The 25,341-nt window shown below is 37.0% G+C and overlaps 1 protein-coding gene across 1 annotated transcript; it reads left to right on the forward strand.

Annotated features, from left to right (window-relative positions):
- The first annotated feature begins 8,511 nt into the window (after positions 1-8,511).
- slc6a3 (solute carrier family 6 member 3) lies at positions 8,512-24,616 on the forward strand. The gene is made up of 15 exons (XM_055211875.2): positions 8,512-8,730; positions 9,719-10,068; positions 10,390-10,521; positions 15,491-15,704; positions 16,276-16,414; positions 16,578-16,712; positions 17,521-17,624; positions 17,845-17,969; positions 18,700-18,812; positions 19,985-20,113; positions 20,322-20,421; positions 22,793-22,893; positions 22,982-23,149; positions 23,398-23,469; positions 23,765-24,616. The coding sequence occupies exons 2-15, from the start codon at positions 9,780-9,782 to the stop codon at positions 23,786-23,788; spliced, it is 1,845 nt and encodes a 614-aa protein (XP_055067850.1). The 5' UTR covers positions 8,512-8,730; positions 9,719-9,779; the 3' UTR covers positions 23,789-24,616.
- Positions 24,617-25,341: the final 725 nt, after the last annotated feature.

Here is a 25,341-nt window from a genome sequence, read left to right on the forward strand (position 1 = left end):
TTTTTATTAATAACTATTTATATATACGTCTCTTAAGCATTATGTTACATAATAGATGTATATTCCAGTAAATGTTAAAATTAATATTTAAAGGGATAGTTCATCCAAAAATGAAAATTCTGTCATCATTTTCTCATCCTTATGTTATTCTAAATCTGTATGTTTTTTATGAACACAAAAAATATATTTTGATAAATGATGGTAAGCACACAGCTGATTGTAACCATTGACTTCCATAGTAGAAAAACAAATATTATGGAAGTATTGTGGTAAATGATGGTAGCACATAGTTGATGGTGCCCATTGACTTTCATCATGTTTGTTTTCCTACTATGGAAGTCAATGGTTACAATCAGCTGTGCTTCACATCATTTATCAAAATATCTTTTGTGTTCATCCGAAAAAAGTAATTCATACAGATTTAAAACATCATGAGGGTTTAAATATTTTGACAGACTTTTCATTTTGGGGTGAACTATCCCTGTTATAATCCAGTAATATATATTATGTTATTGTATTTACACAAAATCTGTTATACAAGTAGTATATGCCTAATTATGTTTGTATCAATTTGATTTTTTTGTACTAAAGTATATATTTAATGTGTCTCATTCAATAAACAAACAAACGTATGTGTCTTGTATCTGGATACAATTTTTTTACCCATTAATCATGTTTCGCCAACAATTAAAATTTATTTTACACTAACATTTAAAATCAGATAATATCACACGTACAGTGTGTACGGAACGAATTCAGACCCCTTTAGAATTTTCTCTCTGTTTCATTGCAGCCATTTGCTAAAATCAAAAACGTTCATTTTATTTCTCATTAATGTACACTCAGCAACCCATCTTGACAGAAAAATTTAGGAATGTAGGAATTTTTGCAAATTTATTAAAAAAGAACAACTGAAATATCACATGGTCATATGTATTCAGACCCTTGGCTGTGACACTCATATTTAAAAGTGGAGTCCACGATGTTTGAAAGCCAATGTTGATATTTGAAATCACCTAAACAAACACGCTCCTACCCCAATAGAATCTGGACCTTCTGTTGATAGACCCGCCCCACACATACGCAACCCGGCAAGGATGTCGGTTAGTAGACAAGCTCCTGAGCTCCAGAGATAGGGAGATTTTCAGATGAGGGCTTTGGTTGCTATGAGATTGTTGCTTTTTGTTTACACTGTAAAAAAATCAGTAGAAATTACAGTGTTACTTGCAGCTGGTTGCCAGTAACTTCCCAGCAAGCAATTTTGGCTAAAACAAGGCCAAATTTGGGCTGTCAGTGAAAGTCTAATAGACGTCTAACATAGCCCCCAAGAATAGACGACACATGTACGTTTAAAACAAATGAAAGCAAACACCTGAAAACATGTTGACTTTGCTTACATGTTGGAATTTCATACATCTTCAAGTTATTTTGCCAAAAATGGCATGTAACCAAATTCAAAGTTATTTAGGGTAGAAGTGGGTTACTCATAGCCGGACTAAATTGGGTCTATGTCTGGGTTACAGTAGATTTAAATGTATGTTATTTACTGGCAACATTTTGTTCAAAGTTAAATGAACATTAAACATTTACAAGTAAAATTACAGCATCAAGCAAAACATTCTGGGAAACAAAATCTGAAGTAAAAAACAGAAAAAGGTTAATGTTGATTTCTGGTTCCCAGAATACTTTGCATGAGGCTGTTATTGTATAGTTTTATTCTGTAAAGATAAAGACTTGTTAATATTTAATATTTATTTAACTTTGAACAAACTCTTGCCAGTTAATAACACATTTAAATTCACGGTAAGTTACCGGCAACCAGCTGCAAGTAAACACTGTAATTTCTACGGAATTGTTTTACGGTGTATCAGTCGTTGAGCGATGTGCCGGTTGGTTGTTGTGATGTTTGTCCCGCCCCTCCTCCAATGTGATTGGACGGGCGAGTGAGAAGTGACATTGATGAGCTGAGCGCCGACGCTCAGAGCGGACAAAACCAATTAAAAACATACGCTGGCTGCCGGTGTGCACACTACAGCATTGCTCAGAGAAATGGGTGTTAAGGATGGAGTGTAGACGAAAGCCATTATCTGTTCTGAGTTTTTGTGTGTTTATGCAAATCATCATCAAACCTTGAATTCACTTGCTTACCTTATATAAATCTGGCAGTTTTTTCATGTAAGCTGTGTTCGACTTCATGTGGCCCTGTATTGTAGACCATTCGACATAATGACGATATAAAACAAAAGGGCATTTTTTAAATTTTAAAGCATACAGAGCACTCATACACCAATCGATGTGCACTGCACCACATGAAGTCAAACATACTCCATGAAACATTTTGACGTGACATCACAGCCTTACAGGAACATCCACATGGAGGCATACTGGTGTTGCATTACAAACAGGATAGATCCACCTCCGAAAGGCATGAGATGGGTGACAATCATGGCTGCCATTCTGAGGAGTCGTTTCAAACCAAAGTACAGAAAATTTGAAGTGAAGGATTTCACAGTGTACAACTGATAGACATTTCACTCGTATGAATGTCTGCACAGATTTTTTTGTGTGTGTGGTGAAAACTACTTACTTGCCTCAATGAGTTGCACAAAGTGCATTCTAAAGGGGGTCGCACACCGGATGCGCAGCTCAGCGCCGATTCGCGTCTATAATAAATCGGAGGCATCGTACACCAGAAGTGCACATTAAATAGCGCGAGCTTATTCAGATAGCGTCTACTTCAAAATGCAAAATATATGTTAGTAGCCAATGTTAATCATTAATGATTTGGGACAAATATGATGTTTTTTAATGTTAAACTATGTGAGTGGCGCTGTGTGGCGCGACAGGGATTTGAGCAACTTCCTCAGTCGTAGCTGGGCGCCACAGACAGGTGTCACTTGTTGGCGCTGGTGTGCGTATACTCATAGAAAACAATGTGTTAGATTTTTTTAGAATGGCGCAGCGCTGCGTGTCCGGTGTGGGACCCCCTTAAGAAGCAGTTTTGCTGTAAGTTTTGGTGGGAACAGTCATTGGCCACTACACCATTCAATAAATATGACACATTTGGGATCTCTTACAAGTATTAACTAATAATTAACTCAAGCGCAAGTTTTCACAATTACTATCGATGTTATGAGTAACTGGAAACAATGGTTTTTGTACTCCCTTTAAACCTTGAGAAATGCTTTTAGCCAGGAAAAACTGCATATACCCTATACTTGTTTGTTGTTTCTAGGAAAGTCTTAAATCAAAGTATTAACATTTAATCAAAGCTTAAGTAAACACGTGGCAGTTTAATTGATGTATTTTTGGTAATTATATCTCTACATAATTGTTCAAAAACATGGTTCCCAACTGGAAGCATTATTGACTCATCCGGATCAATAATACATGTAACTGTCTGTACGTTTTTTACTGATTCATCCAGAAAATTAAAGATTTTTGCCTTTTGTTTTTTCTTTTGGGGTGTGATCTAAATATTTGCAGCTTGAAACATGTTGAATTTTGACAGGACTTGTGTGGGAATGATTTTCCCCTTCAGGTCTTTGCGCCCGTCACTTGACTGAAACTAAATATGCGAAAGCACAATTATTAATAAATGAGAACTCATTAATAGAAGCATACACAGACAGTCAATGTGAGTGCTGTTATAATAAATGTCAGCACTTTTGGTAGACCACATCTAATTTTGTAATGTGATGCTTTCGTTTTGTATTTTCTGCACCCCTGTACTATACTGTCCTCTTTTGCCATGAATATGTTTGATTGTGATTCTTTTATTGAGAAATGCAATCATTAATGAAGTTGCTTACTGCAAAGGACAACACTAAACACTCACCTAAAGGATTACTAGGAACACCTGTTCAATTTCTCATTAATGCAATTATCTAATCAACCAATCACATGGCAGTTGCTTCAATGGATTTAGGGGTGTGGTCCTGTCAAGACAGTCTCCAGGGCCCGTATTCATAAAGATTCTAAGAGTCCTCTCAGAAAACTCTTAATTTAGCTTAAAAACTTTTACGTAGGAGTCTTAGCCTAAGAGCTTTTCGGGACTGATCCGAGAGCAACTCTGAGTAAGGAAAAGACAAAAACTTTTATCTTAGTGAGGAGGCGGGGTTGACCCTTTGCTACGTGTGACACAATCTTTTGAAGACTGTGATTGGTTGGTTGTCCAAGAAGGAAGAAAAAGAGTGCTTTAAGTGTAGAATCAACACGATTTTTTGGATGATTTTAAATGTTTTAAGAAGATATTAGAGAATTAAAGCTATAAATATTACAAAATTGCATCTAAAATAATAACTTTTTAAGGCTTAGAATGAAAATGAATACACCAAACCAATGAGTTCTCTGAATTAAACTGGACCAACATGAACCAGATAATGTGCATGTCAAGATAGAATTATAGTTTGTATATAAAATTACATATGAATGTTTATAGTGTTATATAGCAGAATAAAAAAGTTTGGGTTAATACGTTCTCATTATGAATTATGCACGCATTTCAAGAGCATTCGTCTTGTAAATGGATTTGAAATGATGATGTGCTGAGTGCTGACTGTCGCGTCATATAGATGAGAGACAAGATCTGCTTAACTCAAACTGTAAGTTTGTCAATCACGGGCATAATCTCCGCGGAAATCTGCGGGCGCGGATTCCGTTTGGCCCTGACCATCAATTTGAGTATATAGTATATACTTATTCATATATATTTTTATGTACATGCTGTTAATTTCATACTTATTTGATAGGAAATAAACAGTGACACAATGATTCTGTACGTTTGTGTGATTACTTTGCTTATAGGCATTTGTAACAGACCTAAATCATCTTTGCTGCATAGTTGCGTTTTTTCTAGTTACCGAATCTGTTACTGTAGTTAATGTAGTGATTACTTTTATTTCTGGCGCTATATTGTATTATTATATCTCTAATAAGATCGGTCACAAACATGATTCCTGCATGATCTAATGTGTTGCATGTTATAAACTTACTGTCATGCATTGTGTGCAACATTTTTTGTCTCCCTCTTCGTGTTTTGTCCACTTTCCCGGTTGCCAAAAAACCTCTTAAGCTTCTTAAAAATCCTCATTCGTGCTCCTAACAATTTTGACCTTAAGACCTCTTTTAAGGGTTAAGATGCTTTCTGAATTCTTTACTAGGATTTTTTTCTTTCATTTTAAGAGTAAACGCCCAGATTTCTAAGAATTTTTTTAGAATTGCATCACTAGGAGCTACTTTTTGCATTAAGATTCTTTATGAATACGGGCCCTGAACTCCAAACTGAATGTCAGAATGGGGAAGAAAGGCGATTTAAGCAATTTTGAGCGTGGCATGGTTGTTGGTGCCAGACGGCCGGTCTGAGTATTTTACAATCTGCTCAGTTACCGGGATTTTCACGCACAACCATTTCTAGGGTTTACAAAGAATTGTGTGAAAAGGGAAAAACATCCAGTATGTGGCAATCATGTGGGAAAAAAAGCCTTGTTGATGCTAGAGGTCAGAGGAGAATAAACCGACTGATTCAATAATAATAATAATAATTCCTTACATTTATATAGCGCTTTTCTCAGTACTCAAAGCGCTTTACATATGAACAGGGGAATCTCCTCAACCACCACCAGTAAATTCATATTCAAGCTGATAGAAGAGCAACTTTGACTGAAATAACCACTTGTTACAACTGAGGTATGCAGCAAAGCATTTGTGAAGCCACAACACGCACAACCTTGAGGCGGGTGGGCTACAACAGTAGAAGAGCCCACCGGTTACCACTCATGTCCACTACAAATAGGAAAAAGAGGCTACAATTTGCACGAGCTCACCAAAATTGGACAGTTGAAGACTGGAAAAATGTTGCCTGGTCTGATGAGTCTCGATTTCTGTTGAGACATTCAGATGGTAGAGTCAGGATTTGGCATAAACAGAATGAGAACATGGATCCATCATGCCTTGTTACCACTGGTGGCTGCTGGTGGTGGTGTAATGATGTGGGGGATGTTTTCTTGGCACACTTTAGGCCCCTTAGTGCCATTTGGTCATCGTTTAAATGCCACGGCCTACCTGAGCATTGTTTCTGACCATGTCCATCCCTTTATGACCACCATGTACTCATCCTCTGATGGCTATTTCCAGCAGAATAATGCACCATGTCACAAAGCTTTATGAAAGTCATCTGGGCCGTGACTGTTCCCTTCTGTCCCAGAAATTTGACAAATACTCATCAAATACTCATATAGCCTATAATAAATGGCTCGACATAAATAGTTGTGTTTAGAAAGTAAAAGTTGGATTAACAGGAACAGTATGTAAGAAATTTATATCAATTAATCATAAAATGGCCCTGATATGTCACTAGACATTAAGAAATCATTTTTATTTCAAATACTAATATCACTGACAACAGTGGTATGTCATTTAAAAAGTGGAGTTGCAGCCCTCAACTGATGTTTATGTTGTCATGTTGTGTATTGGCCACCAGTTGTGTGATTGCAGTACCAGTTTTAGCCACAAGTTTTGTGATTGCAATGAAAGTTTTGACCACAATTCTACATACTGTTCCTTTAAACAATGACTTCAATTGGTAACGCCTAAAATTATATTTATATAAAAAAGTACATTCTCACCCTAAGTGAAAAATGTAAATTGAAAATATTTAAATATACCAATTTAAGTAATTTTTAACGTTTTTTCACCTTATGATTTAAAGTGAGAAAACTTAAGTTGATTTTATTTTTAGCCTGTTATACACTGCAGGATTTTTGCACTCCTATAAGATCATTACCCTATGACACTGTGCGACATGGATTGTTTAAACTTTCGTACAAGCATGTAGACTACGATGATGACACGAAAGCTTCAGCGGCTGCGTCACACGTTATCGCAACATCACCAGCACGCGCTAGTGGGAATCAAATACCTGTACACAGGTCGTAGCAGCAGACACACTGTGCAGTGATCATGCTGAATTTCTGACACTGTCAGAAAACTATCGTAGGCTATCTTTGGACGCAAGACCGGGAAAACAAACCACCGATGAAGAGCCACGATCACAGAAATTGCGACGATTGTTTCACGATGGCAATCTTTATCTGGGACAGACAAAAATTGTGCAGTGTATCTCGGGCTTTAGTTGTACCAATTGAAGTGTAATAAATATGTAATAACAGTGTAATAAATGTGCATTAAATGTGAAATCTTATAAGCAAAGCAAACACATCAGAACCTTTGTTTTATTGTGTTAGCAAATGCTGAAAATGAAAATCTAATAGGTGTCAGTTATTGAATTAGACCTGACGCCACCAACCATAACAATATTTGTTCAAAGGCCATGTTGGCATCTGAATTACCAGATCCATGTGTCATTTACATGTTATTGCTCCTACAGACGTTTGTGGCCCTGGACCACAAAACCAGTCATAAGTCGCACAAGTGTTCAAAATGATTATATATTTTTTTAATGCTAAAGATCATTAGGATATTAAGTGAAGACCCAGACAGCAGACGACGCCAGGCTGGTGCCGCACCGAGTCTGCACAGGATCCGCACTGACTTTGGACCAGATTCATTGCAGATATGGCCCGGAGTCGTCTGCTGTCTGGGGATCATGTTTCATGAAGATACAGTATTTGTACATTTTCTACATTTCCTTCTAAGGACTTCTTTTGGACAACTTTAACGGTGATTTTCTCAACATTTCGATTTTTTGCACCGCCAGATTCCAGATCTTCAAATATTTGTATATTGGCCATAACAAATAAGCTTTCCATCAATGGAAAGCTTATTCATTTATCTTGATATCAAAACATGTACCTTAGTGGTCCAGGGTCTGTTTTTCTACCTTGCATAATGTTGTGGTTAAACAGTATTCTTCTTTTTTATATCTGCTTGGCAGTTTAACATATTAAAGTTGGAAATGTTGCTGTTTAACTGTAAGGTTCTTTACTTGTATTATGTACAATGTAATATAATTATATAACATAATATGGATTTTTCATACTGTGTGAGGTTTGTGTTCTGATCACCATAAACACTTCAAGCACGTCTTAAGATTTATCCTTTTTTGGGGGGTCCCTAATGGGTGGTGAATTTGTCATATCTGTGTAAAGGGTAAGTTGATAACCCTCTCTTTGATCTGTTACGCTGTGCTTGCCAATCAGTTGTCTCAGTTTAACAGATGCCAACTTCAAATGATTAATTTCCAGCCTCAGGCCAGGATTAATGCCATGAATGACTAAATCCCCACAAACAATTAAAAAAATAAACAAGTATTTAAAATGAATGCATGCTTAATTTATACAAAATTTGATACGTACGTGTCCATTATGTGCTAAGCTATATCATCTATACAGTACTTGTGTAAAAACACCTACAATATAAAAAAATGTCATAAATGATCAAATGGAGGAAAATTGAGAAAAATAAAGAGGTGAGAGAGATAGGGAGGTGGGAGGAGATTTGGGAAGGTACTTGCATTTCTTATTTCTGGAAATCCCACAGACATCTCCAGACCCCCCTTTGGTCAGTGGACTGTGTCTGCTTCTGCCCAGCGTAGGAGAAAGACCGTCCACATTCACAGCTGTCCATCAACTGTTTACCATCTTTTATTTAAATCTAGATTTTTTTATTCGGTTAAACAGAATGTACAAAATTGTCTCACAAATTAACAATCATCATCAGTGCCTAGAGTCGTAAGAGGATTTTCCAGAAGTGTTTAACATTACCCTGAAGGTAAGATTTTTACTGTTTGTCATTTTTTGTGTTTGGTTGAAATTTAGAATTGTAAAAGCTCAAAAGATGCTGGTTTTATGATTTTCTCATTGTGATTTGCAACCTGTTAATAGAGCAAAACAATTATTTTTCTCCTGCGCAGAATCTGCTTTTTTATACTTGGCTTTGTTGCAGAATTTGTCTCAGAAGTATTTTTGAGCAATATGCTGCAATTTCTATTTGTTTCTTCTTTTTAAGTATTTTTTTTTTTTTAAATAAAATAATTTGCATGATATAGTTTATTTTATTCAATTTGAATGAAATAAACCAGATAAATGAATTATTTATTTATTATAACAATAATTATTATTTTAATTTTTAATTTATTTTAATTTTATTTTAAATAAACTATTTAAAATACTTGGTATGGTATGCACTGTACAGTTCAAATGTGCATTTGTAACGTAAAAAATTACATTTTTTAAGTATATCTAATGTAGTCAAGTAGATTTTTATACGTTTTCACCTTGAATAAATCTGATTATGTCTGAAACAATTTTTTTAAGGTTATCTGACGATTTTAAATGTTCTAGGGTTATGCTACTGGACTGTGGCATGAGCTTTGGATATAGCATATTTTATAGTACTTTAAATTTAGACTAAGTATGTATAATGATTTATACATGTGAAATTTATTTATAGATTTTTTTATTGAATCTGAATACATTTCCTTTGTCACTTTGATCTATGGATTTTCCATCTTTACAGAGACATTTTATTTTATTAAATTTGGGACCCCCAGATTTACCAACAGCTTTTATATATTAGTTAAAATAAACATTATATTACATTTAGTAAGACCGTTGGTAGGCATGTTTGATTTCAGGTGTCTGTTCTATGATGATGCCAATTTTGGTTGCTCAATTATCAACATGGCTGAATTGCTCCTCCCTCCCTCCGTCTCTCTTTATCCCCCTCTCCATCCATCATTCCTCTCTCATCTTGTCAGAGAGGCTTCTGTATCTACAAACAGAGGTCCTCTCTCCATCCTCTGCCTTGCCCGGCGACCCATGCTAAAAGGTAAACTACCGATCACACACATGTCCTCCGCCATCGCCCCCGTCAAACCCTCCAGTACCACCGGCCCGAAGGAGGTGGAGCTGATCCTAGTGAAGGAGCAAAATGGGGTCCAGTTCACCACCTCCACCCTGGTCAGCCCTACGGGTCAAACCCACCCCTCAGGAGAGGAGAGGGAGACCTGGGGTAAAAAGATCGACTTTCTGCTCTCTGTGATTGGGTTTGCGGTGGATCTTGCCAATGTTTGGAGGTTCCCCTACCTGTGTTATAAAAATGGAGGAGGTGAGAAAGAAGAAACATATTCATAAAAACATATTTACAAAGCAATATGTGTGATTTTGGATTGATCTCAGCTGCAGCTATTGAATTCTCAGTTAAGGGTCAAATGAAAAATGTTTTTGTGGTTTTCATCTATAAGTAGATATAGATTTTTCTGTGGAAAGCTGCCATTTACAGTTTAATTTGACGTTCTGGTAATGAGTTTGTGTGTATGTGTGTGTGTGTATCTTTATATGGCAATAAAGAATAAGTAGCTGAATTGATGTTGAATATCTAAATATCTGTTTGAATATCTGTTACTGTGTTGTGGTTTTGTACTATCAGGTGCCTTCCTGGTCCCATATATGTTCTTCATGGTGATTGCTGGAATGCCGCTGTTTTATATGGAGTTAGCACTGGGTCAGTATAACCGTGAAGGTGCAGCAGGAGTCTGGAAGATCTGCCCTATCTTTAAAGGTAAGTAAAGACTTTTTAGAAGCTCTATTCGTTTTTTTTTATCGTGCATAAGTATTCATTTTTGTTAATCATGCATATACTGTACGTATGCCGGCTCTTGAGGCTGAAGGTGTTTTTGTCCCCTAAAAGAGCTCATCCGTACAAACATTCGGACAGGTACTGTTTATCTCCAGCTAAAATCATATCCAGTCAAATGGAAGACAGAAAAATTGGCTTTTAGTATAAAATTTGTCTGCCAACAGCCCGGGCGTAAATTTTGTCACTTTGCTGGTAACACATGATGATGGACTGATGTCAGCATATAAGAGATAAAGAGAGTTCTCTACCTATTCCATGGTACTAAATCGAAGATTACATCTCGTGGCATGACCAAGATTTTGTCTAATAAGTATGTGTTACCTATGGTGCTGTTCAAAAGTTTTACCATATAGAAAGCAGGTATCCACTTTATATTTAAGTAAATGTGAGCGCCGCCATCTTTGAGCTCCATTGTGTAAGACGTCTGATGAGCTACTAAAGCTAATTGTAGTTGTATTGAGAGGGACACAAGTGTGCCTTTTTGACTGGTTTGTTTAATGTTTATTATGAAATCCAGGAAGACTGGCATAATTTGTGCAGTTAGGGAATGCCATAATAGCTGGTACAAACTGAGAAAATTTAGACAAAACATTTGTTTTAACTATAATACACGCACAAGAGCTGAATGTGTAGGTGGCGCACATGCACTCATGATCTGTATTCACACATCTATCCAGTGAAACCTATCAAAAAAACTGCCAGTAAACAATAAATACAATTGTGTAAAAACAACTAACATTATGCTGATTTAGCTGGTTTATGTTTTCTGCTATTATATATTATGCGATTATTGTAAGGAAAATATATGACATAAACTGCTTCTTAGTTAATGTTTATGTGCTTGCGCGCACTTGTGCTATTTTTTGAATGAAAAAGCAAATCATTTTAAAATAAGGAAATCATTTTATAAGCCCATGTCTAGTGCAAAAGAAGTGATTTAATAATATTAAACAATTAAACAATACTGAATAAATGTAATAGTTTAATATGTATGTTATGGTTTTTTAACCAGTGGCGACCCGTGACTGCTCATCCGAGGATGCGCTAATTCAAAATAAGTGTTCGGAGTGTCACGTGTGTGGTTCCCTTTTCCAAAATATGTGTCCTGCGTGTCGAGAGATCCTGTGTGCATCGCGTGTTTTGTCAAAATAAGTGCCTGCTGGAGACGCGTCAAAACCGTTTATGATAAAAGAGACACTCACGTCCCCAAAATACACGCTAGACACTCCCTTAACAGTAAACTCTGATTACGCATGAGATTATGCGAGTATGTGGCAAACGCGAGCATCTCTTTTATCATAAGACGCATTTAGACGCATCTGCAGCAGGCACTTATTTTGTCAGGACACGTGATGCACACACAATCTCTCAAAGCGCAGAACACATATTTTGAAATTACGAACCACACACATGACAAGCGTCATACATGTTGGGACGAACTTCGCATCGTGCGCCCTCAAAAAAAGAAATCACCAGCCGCCACTGTTTTTTAAAATGTGTTGAATGAGAAAGATTGTCGGACCGCGTGAAGCTTGATGTGTCGCCATAAAATCTCAAACAAGTCAATAAAAAATTGCCGTTAAAAAATACTCACCAGAGGGACAGTCATGACATTTTAAACCATAGCCTGAAAAAATTAAAAACATGAATTCTTGGTCTATTCCATGTACAAACACTCGAACTGGCTTTCCCATTGTATGCTTTTGTGCTTTTGAAGTTGCACATTGAACACCCGTCACCCCCGAGAAACAACATGCAATGACTGAATATATCTTTATATGATATATCAGGTCACTTCTTCATTTTATCCTCCCACTGGGTTATACATGGCAGGTATAGTAAATATTAACTGTTTAAATCATGTTTTATGCGTGCTCCCACTACACTGTTTTCTACCTGCCGGATATTGAAACGGGAGTCTTGCACAATAAATGGAAATACGTCACATCACTTCCGCTTTCGAAAATAGGGTGGATACAGTGTGTCTAAATATACTGCTATGGCAGTGGTTCTCATACTGGGAGGTGAATTTGGGGGGATGGTGCCGGGAGGCGAGCATGGCAAAAAGTTTGAGAACCACTGGGCTAAGGTCTGGTACACTGACAAAGCCATCATCTGCTTCCCTCCATGTGGTAAAGATGACTGTTTTCCATGTCCAATACGGGCTGTCAAGCACGTAGCAGAGGGAGAGAGAAGGAGACGGACATTTTAATCACAAGCCTGGCTCTCCGTAAGCCTGGCACTCAACGAGAGATTACTGTAATTATCACTGATCAACATGTTTGCTTCCTCAGGATCGATGCCCTGAGAGGGGCTGGGATTCACACATGTGCTGATAATATATGATAGGAGAATCCTGCTATTTGCTTTCAGACAAAGAACTCAGTTTCCAGAACCGCAGGGGTTTGTTGGCACGTGGTGCTGATAGGCAGACTTTAACTTTATCTTCTTAAGTTCCTGCACAGAGACCTGGCCGGAAACACCTCTGTTTACTTTGTGTTTTCAACTCAAACATTAATATGAGATTAAATGTATAGATTAATAATATAGATTTTATCAAACTGTTGCAAAATGTTTTTTTTTACATTACATCTGTGTCCGAAATGCATTTGATATTATATGTCATGTTTTTGTGTGAAACACTAAAGTAAAATGTTCAGGTCAGTTCAACAGACCTTGAGGGACGCTTTCCCGAACATGGCTTAAGCTAGTCCTAAATGCTTAGTCCTAAATAAAGCTAGTCCTAAATACGAGATGTCAACTAAAAACAGCTTGCACTAACATATCGTAAAATATTTTGGTGCCATTGTTTGTCTCAAGATTCATAGAAAACAGTCATGTTTTTTGTAAGTTATTGTTTATGGAAAACCATCAAATGTTGTTTTCCATTCAGCATATTCAGGAGATGTTACACATGCGATATGATGCTACTGTACAAGGTCCCAATGGTATTTTGGTGCCCATTCAACCTATGTTAATATATATTGGGTGATTTAGGGGCGGTTTCCTGGACAGGGTTTGAATGAATCCAGGACTAGGTTTTAGTTATTCTAGGACATTTAAGTATTTTTTACAAATAAACCTTACAAAAAACAATACTGGTGTGCATCTTGAGACAAAACAATGGCATTGATATATGTTCAAATATATGCTCAAACATGCATTTAAGTCATCCCTTAAAGTTCATGTAAAGTCTGGAATTAAATGTGATATTAACCACCCAGCCAAATTTAAATGATTTTAAACATAAAATTAATTATCAAAATCTTGGGAAAACAGGCAGGAATCTCTGCTCTCAAACGCTGGGGGCGTGTCTGCTGTCAGCACAAAACCAAGCCCTCTCCAGGGAAAGTTGCTGTCTCTCTTAACTTTCAAAATACCGCTACAACCTGAATGCCACTACAACCTCACAATTTAGTTGGGGGCAAATAATCCCTAACACAGAAATGTGGAAAAAATGTTTAATGTGGCTTTCACATCCCACTAAACACAGGACGTCGGATAGACGTGCAGATCATGTCTATATTGGGTCGGTCGGTCCATGACCAATTCTGGACATCTATTCGACGTCCAAACTAGTTCCACTATTTGGACCTCCAACCATGACCCTATTGGACGTCATATTTACGGGCAACATTTGACGTTTGAACTGGGTGATTTTTTGGACGTCATTTGGACGTCATATTTACGGGCAACATTTGACGTTTGAACTGGGTGATTCTTTGGACGTCATTTGGACGTCTATGACATACCTATGTCTATATTACATGATTAGGCCTATAAAAATTTGTTTATTAACAAATATCAGCATTATTGTACCAACATGAATAATACTTACGAATAGTCTTTATTATTTATACAGTACTGTTTTTTCTGCTTTCTTGAATTATATTCAAATTCATCTAAATGTACAATTAAAAATCTGTAATTAAATGTGTAGTTCGTTATTTTAACATTTTATTTTTGAGTTGTTAGTGAGACTTGCTTGTAACCCAGAGATCGGTAGTTCGAATCCCACGGCTGGCAGGAAATGACTGAAGTGGTTTGGTGTTGCGATGGGTGAAGTGTGGAGACAATCCTTTTCGCTTTTTTCATGTGTCTTGTCCTTACATGGAGGTCCTACGGATGTAAACATTTAGACGTGCAGAAGACGTCGAAAAAAAGACGTCGCCTGGCGTTACAAAACAACCCCTTTTATGGACCGGATTTGGACATCCAAAAATTACATGAAAAAGACGTAATTCCGACGTCACTTTGCGCAGTGGGGTAGGACGCGGTGTGCCTTGCGCTATGAAGCGTATTCATTTCAATGGGTTGCGCCGCACGAGGGTGTTTTTTGTTGCGTCGAGCAAAGCGCGGTATAGTTCAACTTTTGCGATGCGCTCTGTGACGATTACCCGTGCGGCCAATAGAATTCCCGGAGCTTTAAAATACAAGTTTATGCTCCTACAGAGACATCGGAAGGAAAGCCGTGTCATGGAAACACGTAGCAATTCAAGTTGGCATGTCATGTGTGTTTAAAAGTCAAGTAGCTTTAGGCAGCTTCAATTATGTGAAATGAAGACGAGCAAATTAGATTCTGTATTCCTCATCCACTATTTAACCCAAATATAAACACTGTAGTAATTTATTGAAAACCCCGCCTACTTTGGCCTGGCCAGCAGAGCGCAAATCGCTTGGCTGCGCTAAACCCAGCAGCGAGCGCAGCGCACACTGCGTCCTATGTGAAAATCGCATAACTCCACAATTCTTTACATTGTTTACTGTCTTTGTAACATTTTCCAGCAAAACATTTCTAACATTTAAGAACAATTCTCTGAAATTACTTTACACAGTCCTTATTAACTTTATTTACAATATTATTTTTTTCTGCTCTTAAACCCTTTCCCAGGTGTGGGCTTCACGGTGATCCTTATCTCGTTGTATGTGGGATTTTACTACAACGTCATCATCGCCTGGGCTCTGTTTTATTTGTTCTCCTCATTCTCATCTGAACTTCCCTGGATCAACTGTAATAACACCTGGAACAGTCCCAACTGTTCAGATCTCAACGCCACCCTGTTCAATGACACGCACAAGGCCACGCCCGCCCTGGAGTATTTTGAGTACGTCTTCGAGATAAATGAGATGAATCATTTCTAGATAAACTATAGACATTGCAATAAAAATGCATTCAAATAGAAATGCATTTTGGTTTGATCAATATTCTTATTTAAAGGGGACATATCAAGAAAATCAGATTTTGTCCATTTAAGTGCTAAAATTGAGTCCACTGTACTTCTATCAACCTAGAAATCTTGGTTTCTGTAAACCATTCTCTGCAAACATGTAAAAATAGGTAATTGAATTTTGACTCCCCTTGTGATGTCAAAAGGGGATCTTATTATTATAATACCACCCCTTAATCTGCACTATCCAACCACGGCACTGCCATTTAGTGCAGAAATCAGCTCATTTGCATTTTAAAGAACACGCACAAAGTGGCACATTTTTGCTCACACCTACAACGTGTCGATTTTAACATACTGTAATAAATTATCTGTGGAGTATTTTAAGCTAGAACTTCACATATGTACTCTGGGGACACCAAAGATTTATTTGACATATATTGTGAAATGTCCCCTTTAATGCTTATTTCTAATATCATAATGAAGTATGTATTTCTTGTGGTCTCAGGCGAGGGGTCCTTCACCTTCATGAAAGTGAAGGGATAAATGATCTGGGTCTGCCCCGCTGGCAGCTCACTGCGTGCCTGGCTGTAGTCATCGTGGTCCTATACTTCAGTCTGTGGAAGGGAGTGAAGACATCAGGGAAGGTTTGACATCTCTCAGAAATAACTCTATTGTCCTGCTTGCCTACCTTCAATTGAATTAATTTATGATATTGAGCTGTTTAAATGTTGCATTGTTTCAAAGCTGCTTTACATAGAAAAGAAAACATTATGTTCATTATGCTCACGTGTCTGTGTGTGTGCACAGGTGGTGTGGATCACAGCAACGATGCCCTATGTTGTTTTAACTGTTCTGCTCCTGCGTGGTGTCACTCTGCCTGGAGCCATCGATGGCATTAAAGCTTACCTAAGTGTAGACTTCCTCCGTCTGTGTGATGCTCAGGTAGACATTGATCTAGATAACTTAATTTTTTTACATTTATGTAATTGGCAGATCCGAAGCGACTTACAGTGCATTCAAACTATACATTTATATCAGTGTGTCCACTGGGTATCAAGCGTTGCTAACACAATGCTTTACCACCTGAGATACAATTAATAATAATAATAAACATAAAAAACAATTGTATTGGACATGGATGGTTTTGTCAGATTTAGCAAAGTTATGGAGACAATAAAGCCACACTCACATATACAGCCCTACGAGACCAAAGCTTCTTATTTTCTAAGCACCCACACACTCGCACCTGTTTACATCTGTAAACACACAGACAAACACCTGCTGAAAACCATACAGGTCCCAGTTCAGCAAATGTTGAACATGATTCAGTAAGAGAAGCCTGAAGAACAGGTGAACAGAAGACTGTGCGTTTGATCATTTGGTTTCGTTCAGTAGTGTTAACTGGGTTTCGATGCGTAACCAAAGAAATTGATACTGTGTGTGTATTTATGTGTATCAATTTCTTAAAGAATCGCTCATCATCACAAATGCCAGGTGAAGTTACTATTAGCCTTAAGTAAGTTTTTCTAGGATCTACTATCCTTTCCCAGAGGGCCACTTGGCAAAGAGACCTCAAAGCAGCAGTTTCAGAATTAGATTAGACACATGTGTGCAGCAGCAATTTGCAAAATTACCCTGTATTCACAAGTGTCTTTCATCTTTCTGTTGAATGAGTTTCCTGCAATTATCTCTAATGATAGCTGTTGTGCGGCCCCTTTTGTGCGGCTGGCCGGGGCCGTTTGTGTCGCAGGTCTGGATCGAGGCAGCCACGCAGATCTGTTTTTCTCTGGGTGTGGGGTTTGGTGTGCTAATCGCCTTCTCCAGCTACAACAAATTCAGCAACAACTGTTATAGGTGAGCAATCCCGAACCTTGAGTTAGGAGTCACGTTGAAGCGATAAGACAAACAGACACGGCACAATTCACAGGTTGGCACGCATATAAAAACGTTCTATTGCTGAATAAAAATTCCTTTGATGCTTTGATCCTTTGATGACAATAAGTGTTAGATTGGTTTAATATCAGATTGAGGAGAATGAAGCAGTGCTTGTTTAACATGTGCCTTTTTCTTATAGAGATGCCATCATAACCAGCTCCATAAACTCTCTGACCAGCTTCTTCTCTGGATTTGTCATATTTTCCTTTTTGGGTTATATGTCACAAAAACACAACGTTGCCCTGGATAAAGTTGCCACTGACGGTGAGTGACTGTGTTTCTGAGTCATTGTCTAAAATAAAATAAAATAAGTGGGTAGCACTGTTGCTCTCACAGCAAGAGGGTCCTCAGTTCGAGCCCCGGCTAGGGCAGGTGGCCTTTCTGTGTGGAATTTGCGTGTTCTCCCTGTGTTTGGAGGTTTACTCCAGGTACTCCGGTTTCCTCCCACAGGCCAAAAACATGCAAGTTAGGCAAATTGGAGATGCCGAATTGTCCCTCCCGCAACCTGTGTATGGATCTACTTGTCTGAATAAAACTTGTGTATTAACTGGTCAATGAATATATTCACTCGCATGAATATAGCTGTAGATGCTGGAATGGCATAAAGAAGAAGAAAACCATGCTTATTTTTGGGTACCATGGTTAATTTTTGTAAGAGTTCGGTGACATGTGTGCTGTATTTCTGTTGGTATGCTTGCATTCACTGTTTTCACAACTACATTTTATTTGCATAAAAAAACTGAATTTAAAGTGTATTGTTTATACTTCTTCTGATTGCATTTATTGTAAAAAAAAAAAATGGTGTAGAATGCTGTAGAAAACCCTTTAAAACAGAACCATTTGTTTGGTCAACCAATGGCAAAGAGAGAGAATAGCTTAGATTTCTGCACAATTTGGTGACACAAGAAGCTTTGCAGACTTCACTTTAAATTCAGTCATAATTGCAATTCATTTGAACGAGTTTGAACAAATTATGACCTCTGCTCCTCTTCAGGTCCTGGTTTGGTCTTTATAATTTACCCAGAAGCCATTGCTACACTCCCAGGCTCCTCGGTGTGGGCTGTTATCTTCTTCATCATGTTGCTCACTTTAGGAATCGACAGTGCCGTGAGTTCCTGTAATAAAATTGACCATACTTGTTTTTAGTCTTGGGGTTACACTTTATTTTGATAGTCTACTTTAGACATTCTACTAACTATAAATAACTTTGCAACTACATATCAACTAACTTTCAATAATTTGCACCTATATGTCAACTAACTGTCATTAGAGTATTAGTAGACTGTAAGGGTTAAAGTTAGGGAAGAGGTTTGGGTAAGTGGAATAAGTTGACATGCACCTGCAAAGATACTTGCGATATCATCGCAGTAAAGTATTAGTAGATATTAAGCAGACAGTTTACTAATTCTCTAAAGATTGGTAGTTGATAAGTTGTTGCAAAGTTACCCATAATTAGTAAAATGTCTAAAGTGGACTATCGAAATAAAGTGGTACAAGTCTGGGAAACTAAACAGCCCCAACATGTCCTGTGACCTACTTGACATATCATATAAGTATATCTTTCTTTGCGTGTACATTTGCATTTGCCAGTACATTGCAGTAGTGTAACAACCCGTTTGGAGGATACTCAACACTACACTTTTGAATATCCCCTTTATCGACCACCCATCAGAATACTATGTGTTGAATTAGGTGTATTTGATTAGGCAGAAGCCAAATTGTGTACTGTTGGGGATAAAGAGAAGAGTGTATTCTTATACACAAACTAAAGCTGATCTTTCAGGAGCAGTTCTGAAATGTTTTAAATCACACTTGATTTATAGACAGCTTTTGGTTACTTTAAGTAAGCAGGCTCCATAAAACATCTAGTTTTTCTTGTGGTGTTCCACATGGTTATGTTTTAGGACCTTTCCTATTTTCATTTCATATGTAACGTTTAGGTAATGTAAACAGAATCAATGGAATATATTTTAATGTTTATGGAAATAATACATAACTATAAATCCCTAATTGATCAGTTGTTTGTTATATATTTAATTGTTAATGTTATAAGACTGGTGTCCTGCAGAGTTTAGCTAAAACTTCCCTCAACACACCTGCCTTATCTAGTCTGCCTAGTAAGACCTTGATTAGCTGGATCAGGTGTGTTTGATTAGGGTTGGAATAAAACTCTGCAGAGACACCAGCCCTCCAGGAGCAGGATTGGACACCCTTGTTATAAGGTCTTCCTGCATGAAAAATCCATAGTAGTGTAACCAGAATCAAACACTGTTTTTCAGATGGGAGGGATGGAATCTGTCATCACAGGACTCATAGATGAATTCAAGTTCTTGCACAAACATCGAGAGCTCTTCACACTCTTCATCGTAGTCTCCACGTTCCTCATCTCACTGCTTTGTGTCACAAATGTATGTTAGAGACAAACACTCATTTGGTTAAATAGTACACCTGATCTAGTTACACAAACACATACGTTCAAAGACTCTGTGGCAAGATTCTGGGATAATAACGTAGTAAAGACACTATATATTGTATACTATAGATACGTGTCAAATCTCTATTCATCTTGATTGCTTTCTCTGTCTGTCTGTCGGTGTCACCCCCTTCCCCCTCCAGGGTGGCATCTACGTGTTTACCTTGTTGGACCATTTTGCAGCAGGAACATCGATTCTCTTTGGTGTGTTGATTGAGGCCATTGGTATTGCCTGGTTCTATGGTGAGGGTGATTCCGGTTCTTACATGTCCAGTGAAGCTAATGTGACATTAGGGTTGTGATAGGCTATCAAACAGCACATCAGCAGATGTGCTCACAGTTGACCATGTTTCATTATTCTGCTGTTCCGCTGTTCTGATATGTGGTTATAGTCTTGACATATCTGTGAAAAGTTGAATAGTTTATTCTTCAAAAAAAGCTGAAACATGATTTTGTACAGCTTGAAATACTGAAATTGCTAATAGAGTTCTAGACAAGACAAAAAAATAGATAAAGAAATTATTTTTCAAAAGTCATTTTCTCTGCCTTTTGTTAAGCAGCCAGTGCTTACAGGAATGTGAACTTTTCAAACATACCCGAGGCAATGAGCAATACTTGAGTTCAGCCGAAGACCTGAACTTCAGAGTTACTCCATAAGCACAGGACAGTCAAAGCAACCTTCTAACTGAGAGTTCATTACTGGGAGAACAATGTTCGTGCCCCCGCCCAAAAGGTACCAGGTCACAGGCTCTCAGCCAGGGCAAGACAGTCTAGCCTGAGGCTTCAGTGGCCTTTTTGGAAGCCTCAGTATGTGACAACACCTGCGTCTTTGGCCCTCAGCTTGTGACACAGCTCTGCTCTCTCTGTTGAGCAATCACATTTCATTTATACATCTTGATCCAAGCCCTGCGGGTAGGAAGACTCAGGATATTTGCTCTATACTGAAGCCATTGTGGAGGTTTACTGTACTTCCAACATTTGCAATTGTTTTTGTTTGTGGAGCATGGCTAAACTTGAGGGGTTTTGGTTAAAAATATGGGCAACAACATATGATGTTACACTATAGGGCATCTGTTTTTTATTAAAAACATTATAGGTTATTTTCAGCAGCAGCAACAAAAACAAATGGCTTTTGCGTACTGCGCAACTTCTGGTAGACTTCCACATAGAATCAATAACAGCAGAGTCCTTTTACAGTAGTTTATTTCTGATAACAATGGAAATAAATGACAAGTGAATTACCTTTGTTTAAATATCATTTCTAACGCATTACACTGAACTAGCCGTACTGTGTAAAATTAATGTACACAATGTTAGCTGCATGTCTTTGAATTCTTGCCTGGCTGCCAAACCTCTCCTCAGAGTTGTGATCCATGCTCATCATCTCCTCTCGTCTTTAGCAAGTTAAAACATATTTTTTTCGACAAGGTATTTGTTTCAGAGACCAATTATATAGACAATAAATACAGACCTGAAGTTCACTACGGTTCAGGCGCATAACCGCAATGACGCATGTGCGTCCAATGAAACCGTCTACACTGAAAAAAGTAGAATTTACTTATTTTTCACGTTTTTGTGTGTATATTTTTCAAGTAAATTTCACACATACAGGTGCTGATCATATAGTTAGAATATCATTAAAAAAGTTTATTTAGTTCACTAATTCCATTTAAAAAGTGAAACTTGTATATTATATCCACGCATTACACACAGACTGATATACTCCAAATGTTTATTTCTTTAATTTTAATGAATATAACTGACAACTGAGGAAAATACTAAATTCAGTGAATATTACTCGAAACAAATACAAAGAAAGGATTTTTAGAAAGTCACAGTTATTGCTAATTGCTTGAATCAACACATCATGATTTTCATCGTCACCTACAATAGCAACACAATTCTGAACAATGGTAACTACAAAACTCAAAGAAGAAACAGAAACTTTTCTGAATCTCAAAGATAAATGAACATTAAACACTAACAAGTCTTTATTTTTAGTTAAAAACACATACAATAGCGTTTAATTACAAATTTTACTCTCCGAATGCAGTCCCATGTAAAGCATGCTGAGAACTACAAGTTCACTGCCTAGTTAGTTATATCTAATAAAATCATTCATTTCAACATAAAATTATTACGTTTATTCCTTCTTACAAAATTAAGTGGATTATACATGATAAAATGAAGTTTTGTCTACTAACCGACATCGTGTTGGGCGGGTCTATCAAAAGAAGGTCCAGATTCTATTGGGGAAGGGGCGTGTTTGTTTAGGTTATTTCACCTTTAAATGTACTCAATAATGTGTCCATTTAGAGTTACTCACATATGTTATTTTTAACTTAAATTTTGGTTATACAAATTTTTTTTGTTAAATCTACTAAGGTACATAATCATTTTACAGTGTATAAACACTAAATATAATAAGTAAAATATACCCTTTGCAAAGTTCGTCATCTTTGTGTTGAGCCACGTCAGACTTTGCGGTTCTGATCCTCTATTGGCCAAGCACCTTTCGACCAAAAGAGTGTAATGTTACATTCATTTTTGATCATCTTGAGAAATTTGGGCTTTGATGCAGTTTACCAGTTTATTTTATGTGTGCGTTTTTTAGGTGTGGATCGCTTTAGTGATGATATCCAGGAGATGATTGGACAGAGACCTGGTCTGTACTGGAGACTGTGCTGGAAGTTTGTTAGCCCTTGTTTTCTCCTGGTAAATTTACAGTAACACTGCTTCTCTCAAAAATATGATGCTATTTCTATGCCATTCATATTTCAAATTGCTTTTCTTTCTTTTTCAGTTCATGGTTGTAATCAGTTTTGCAACTTTCAACCCTCCGAAATACGGCTCTTATTATTTTCCCACGTGGGCTAACGTTATCGGCTGGGGTCTGTCTCTATCATCGATGATCATGGTGCCTCTCTACGCCATCTACAAGTTCTGCTCTCTGCCTGGAAGCTTTTGTGATGTAAGTCGTTTTTCAAAGATGCTAAATAAAACCTAAAACAGATTCATTATGAATACAATTGTTAACAATTCTAACCATTCATTACTAGATCCAATTATAATTCAGTCTAAGGTGTTTGTTTTTAGTAATGTAATAAGATTAATCTTGTTCCTCATATGCATACACTTCTTACCAAACAAAGCAAAACTATTTAATTATATAAAAACTTTATAACATTTTATAAAATGTTATCTCTGTTATCTTTATAGAAATTAGCATATGCCATAACCCCAGAGACTGATCATCATTTGGTTGAGCGTGGAGAGGTTCGGCAGTTCACGGTAAGATGTTACCGCTGATAATCAGGGATGATAAAACGCAGAGAGCTGTTTCATGTGCACAGTCAAACTGAGCAGATTACATAAATTTAATGGGTGAACTTTTAATTATGCTAAACGTGACATTTTACTGAAAAGTTATCACAAATAAATTAATTTTTTTGGCGAGTCCGATCCTCAGCATAGATTTGGTGGGATTTTTCCAATATCTCTTGATAATGGCAGATCCATTTATTTCTCTTTGTAAACATGCTCAGCATGTTTGATACGTGTGACTGATTTCTGTCTGATATAACAGCTTCATCATTGGCTGGTGGTGTGAGCGGCCCTCTGGATCGAAACTGAGACGGCAAGAGACAAACTGAACTCCGTAAGGACGACGAGTGTCAGCGCCAAAAGAACCGTATTACTAGTTGTTTCTTTCTCGCGTAATCGGACGTGTGGCTGTATCGTGACTTTGATCACAATGTGGTTGACATTTGTCAATATCAGTTTTACTCTTTATATACGATGACTGTTATGATGGCCAATGTTGACTGTTTGCTAGTTAAACCTTTTTGTGATCAGAGTACAACTGAGCTTTATTGATAAATGTTATTGAAGTGTCAAATGCTGTATAAAATTAATCCTTAGAAATACTTTAAAATGTAGAGATGTGTAAATAGTGCTATTACAAAAATAAATCTATCCTATTTGTGTGTGAGCAGTGCAAATACCTTACAAATGTACAGTGACATTCGGTTGATCTCAACAAATCTGTTATAGTTAATGCTTACTTATATTTTATATATGCACACTATCTTTACCTCTCGTTACTATGATTGTAATAAGGTTATTTGAATCAGTATTTAGAAGCAGTTGCTCTGTTTTTATAGAAACACTTTGAGACCGATCTATGGGCTACAAAAAAAAAAACATTACTTTTGTGAGGTACAGTATTTGCATATTTATTATTTGTTTTTAATCCATGCATTGGTAATCTTCCATAAATGAACAAGATATAGACCCATTTATGAATGTTGTCACTCACAGGTGTATTACTAAAATCCTGCATTTTATTTTCATTAAAAATTTATTAGGATTATTTTGCAGTTTTTTGCAGACGCTAGGACACATTTCTCAAGACTTAGGTCACTTTTGCAAAACTCTTCACACAACAAACTTTTAGCTTGGCAAAGCAGTTCATTTCACATTCAAAATGCACTACAACTACCAAAACACTTTATTCAGGTCTCAAATCAACTCATTCTTCCAGAACACTAGCAAAGGTTGACAGCCCACAAAACAATGACCTAAAAAACACTAACAACATGTAGCATTATACAATGTTTTCTCTGTTTATAATTCACTGCAATATATGTTACTGGAATGAATCAGACATGATGCAGAATTCTTCAATATTTTATGTAGTTTATTTTTAGTTTTTTGCACTCCAAGTAATTCCAACATACAAGAATTTGTATACACACCATCCACTGATACAGATACAATAGTAATGCTAATCTACTCTTCTCCATTTGGCCAATTGTTTTTATAGCATTTAATTTTAAGATATATAGCAAATAAGAAATATAGCAAATTGCTGTCTTATTCAGTTGTGTATTATGTTATTGTTTTGAACATATGTTTAAGAGTTTTGAAAACAGTATGTAAGCATGTGCAAATTGGACTTTATGTATAAAGAGTTTTGGCAGTTGCTGTGTCTGATTGAGAAAATAATTCATGAAATTTGAGAGATGTAGTCATTGAATGAATTTTGTGCCAAAGCAATGATAATTGATCCTTTAGACTTCTGCTGTGTTCACTGTGTGAGGAGTTTTGCGGGAGTGACCTGGGTGTTGAGAGGTGTGTCCTAGCGTCTGTAAAAAAATGTAA

Source organism: Misgurnus anguillicaudatus, chromosome 10, assembly GCF_027580225.2.
Source record: "Misgurnus anguillicaudatus chromosome 10, ASM2758022v2, whole genome shotgun sequence".
Lineage (NCBI taxonomy): Eukaryota > Metazoa > Chordata > Actinopteri > Cypriniformes > Cobitidae > Misgurnus > Misgurnus anguillicaudatus.

Excerpts from the sequence above, each read along its gene's own strand:
- slc6a3 (XM_055211875.2), top strand. The coding sequence starts at position 9,780 with ATGCTAAAAGGTAAACTACCGATCACACACATGTCCTCCGCCATCGCC. Across the intron at positions 16,415-16,577 it reads GAGTGAAGACATCAGGGAAG|GTGGTGTGGATCACAGCAAC; the intron begins GTTTGACATCTC and ends GTGTGTGCACAG. Across the intron at positions 18,813-19,984 it reads CTTTAGGAATCGACAGTGCC|ATGGGAGGGATGGAATCTGT; the intron begins GTGAGTTCCTGT and ends ACTGTTTTTCAG.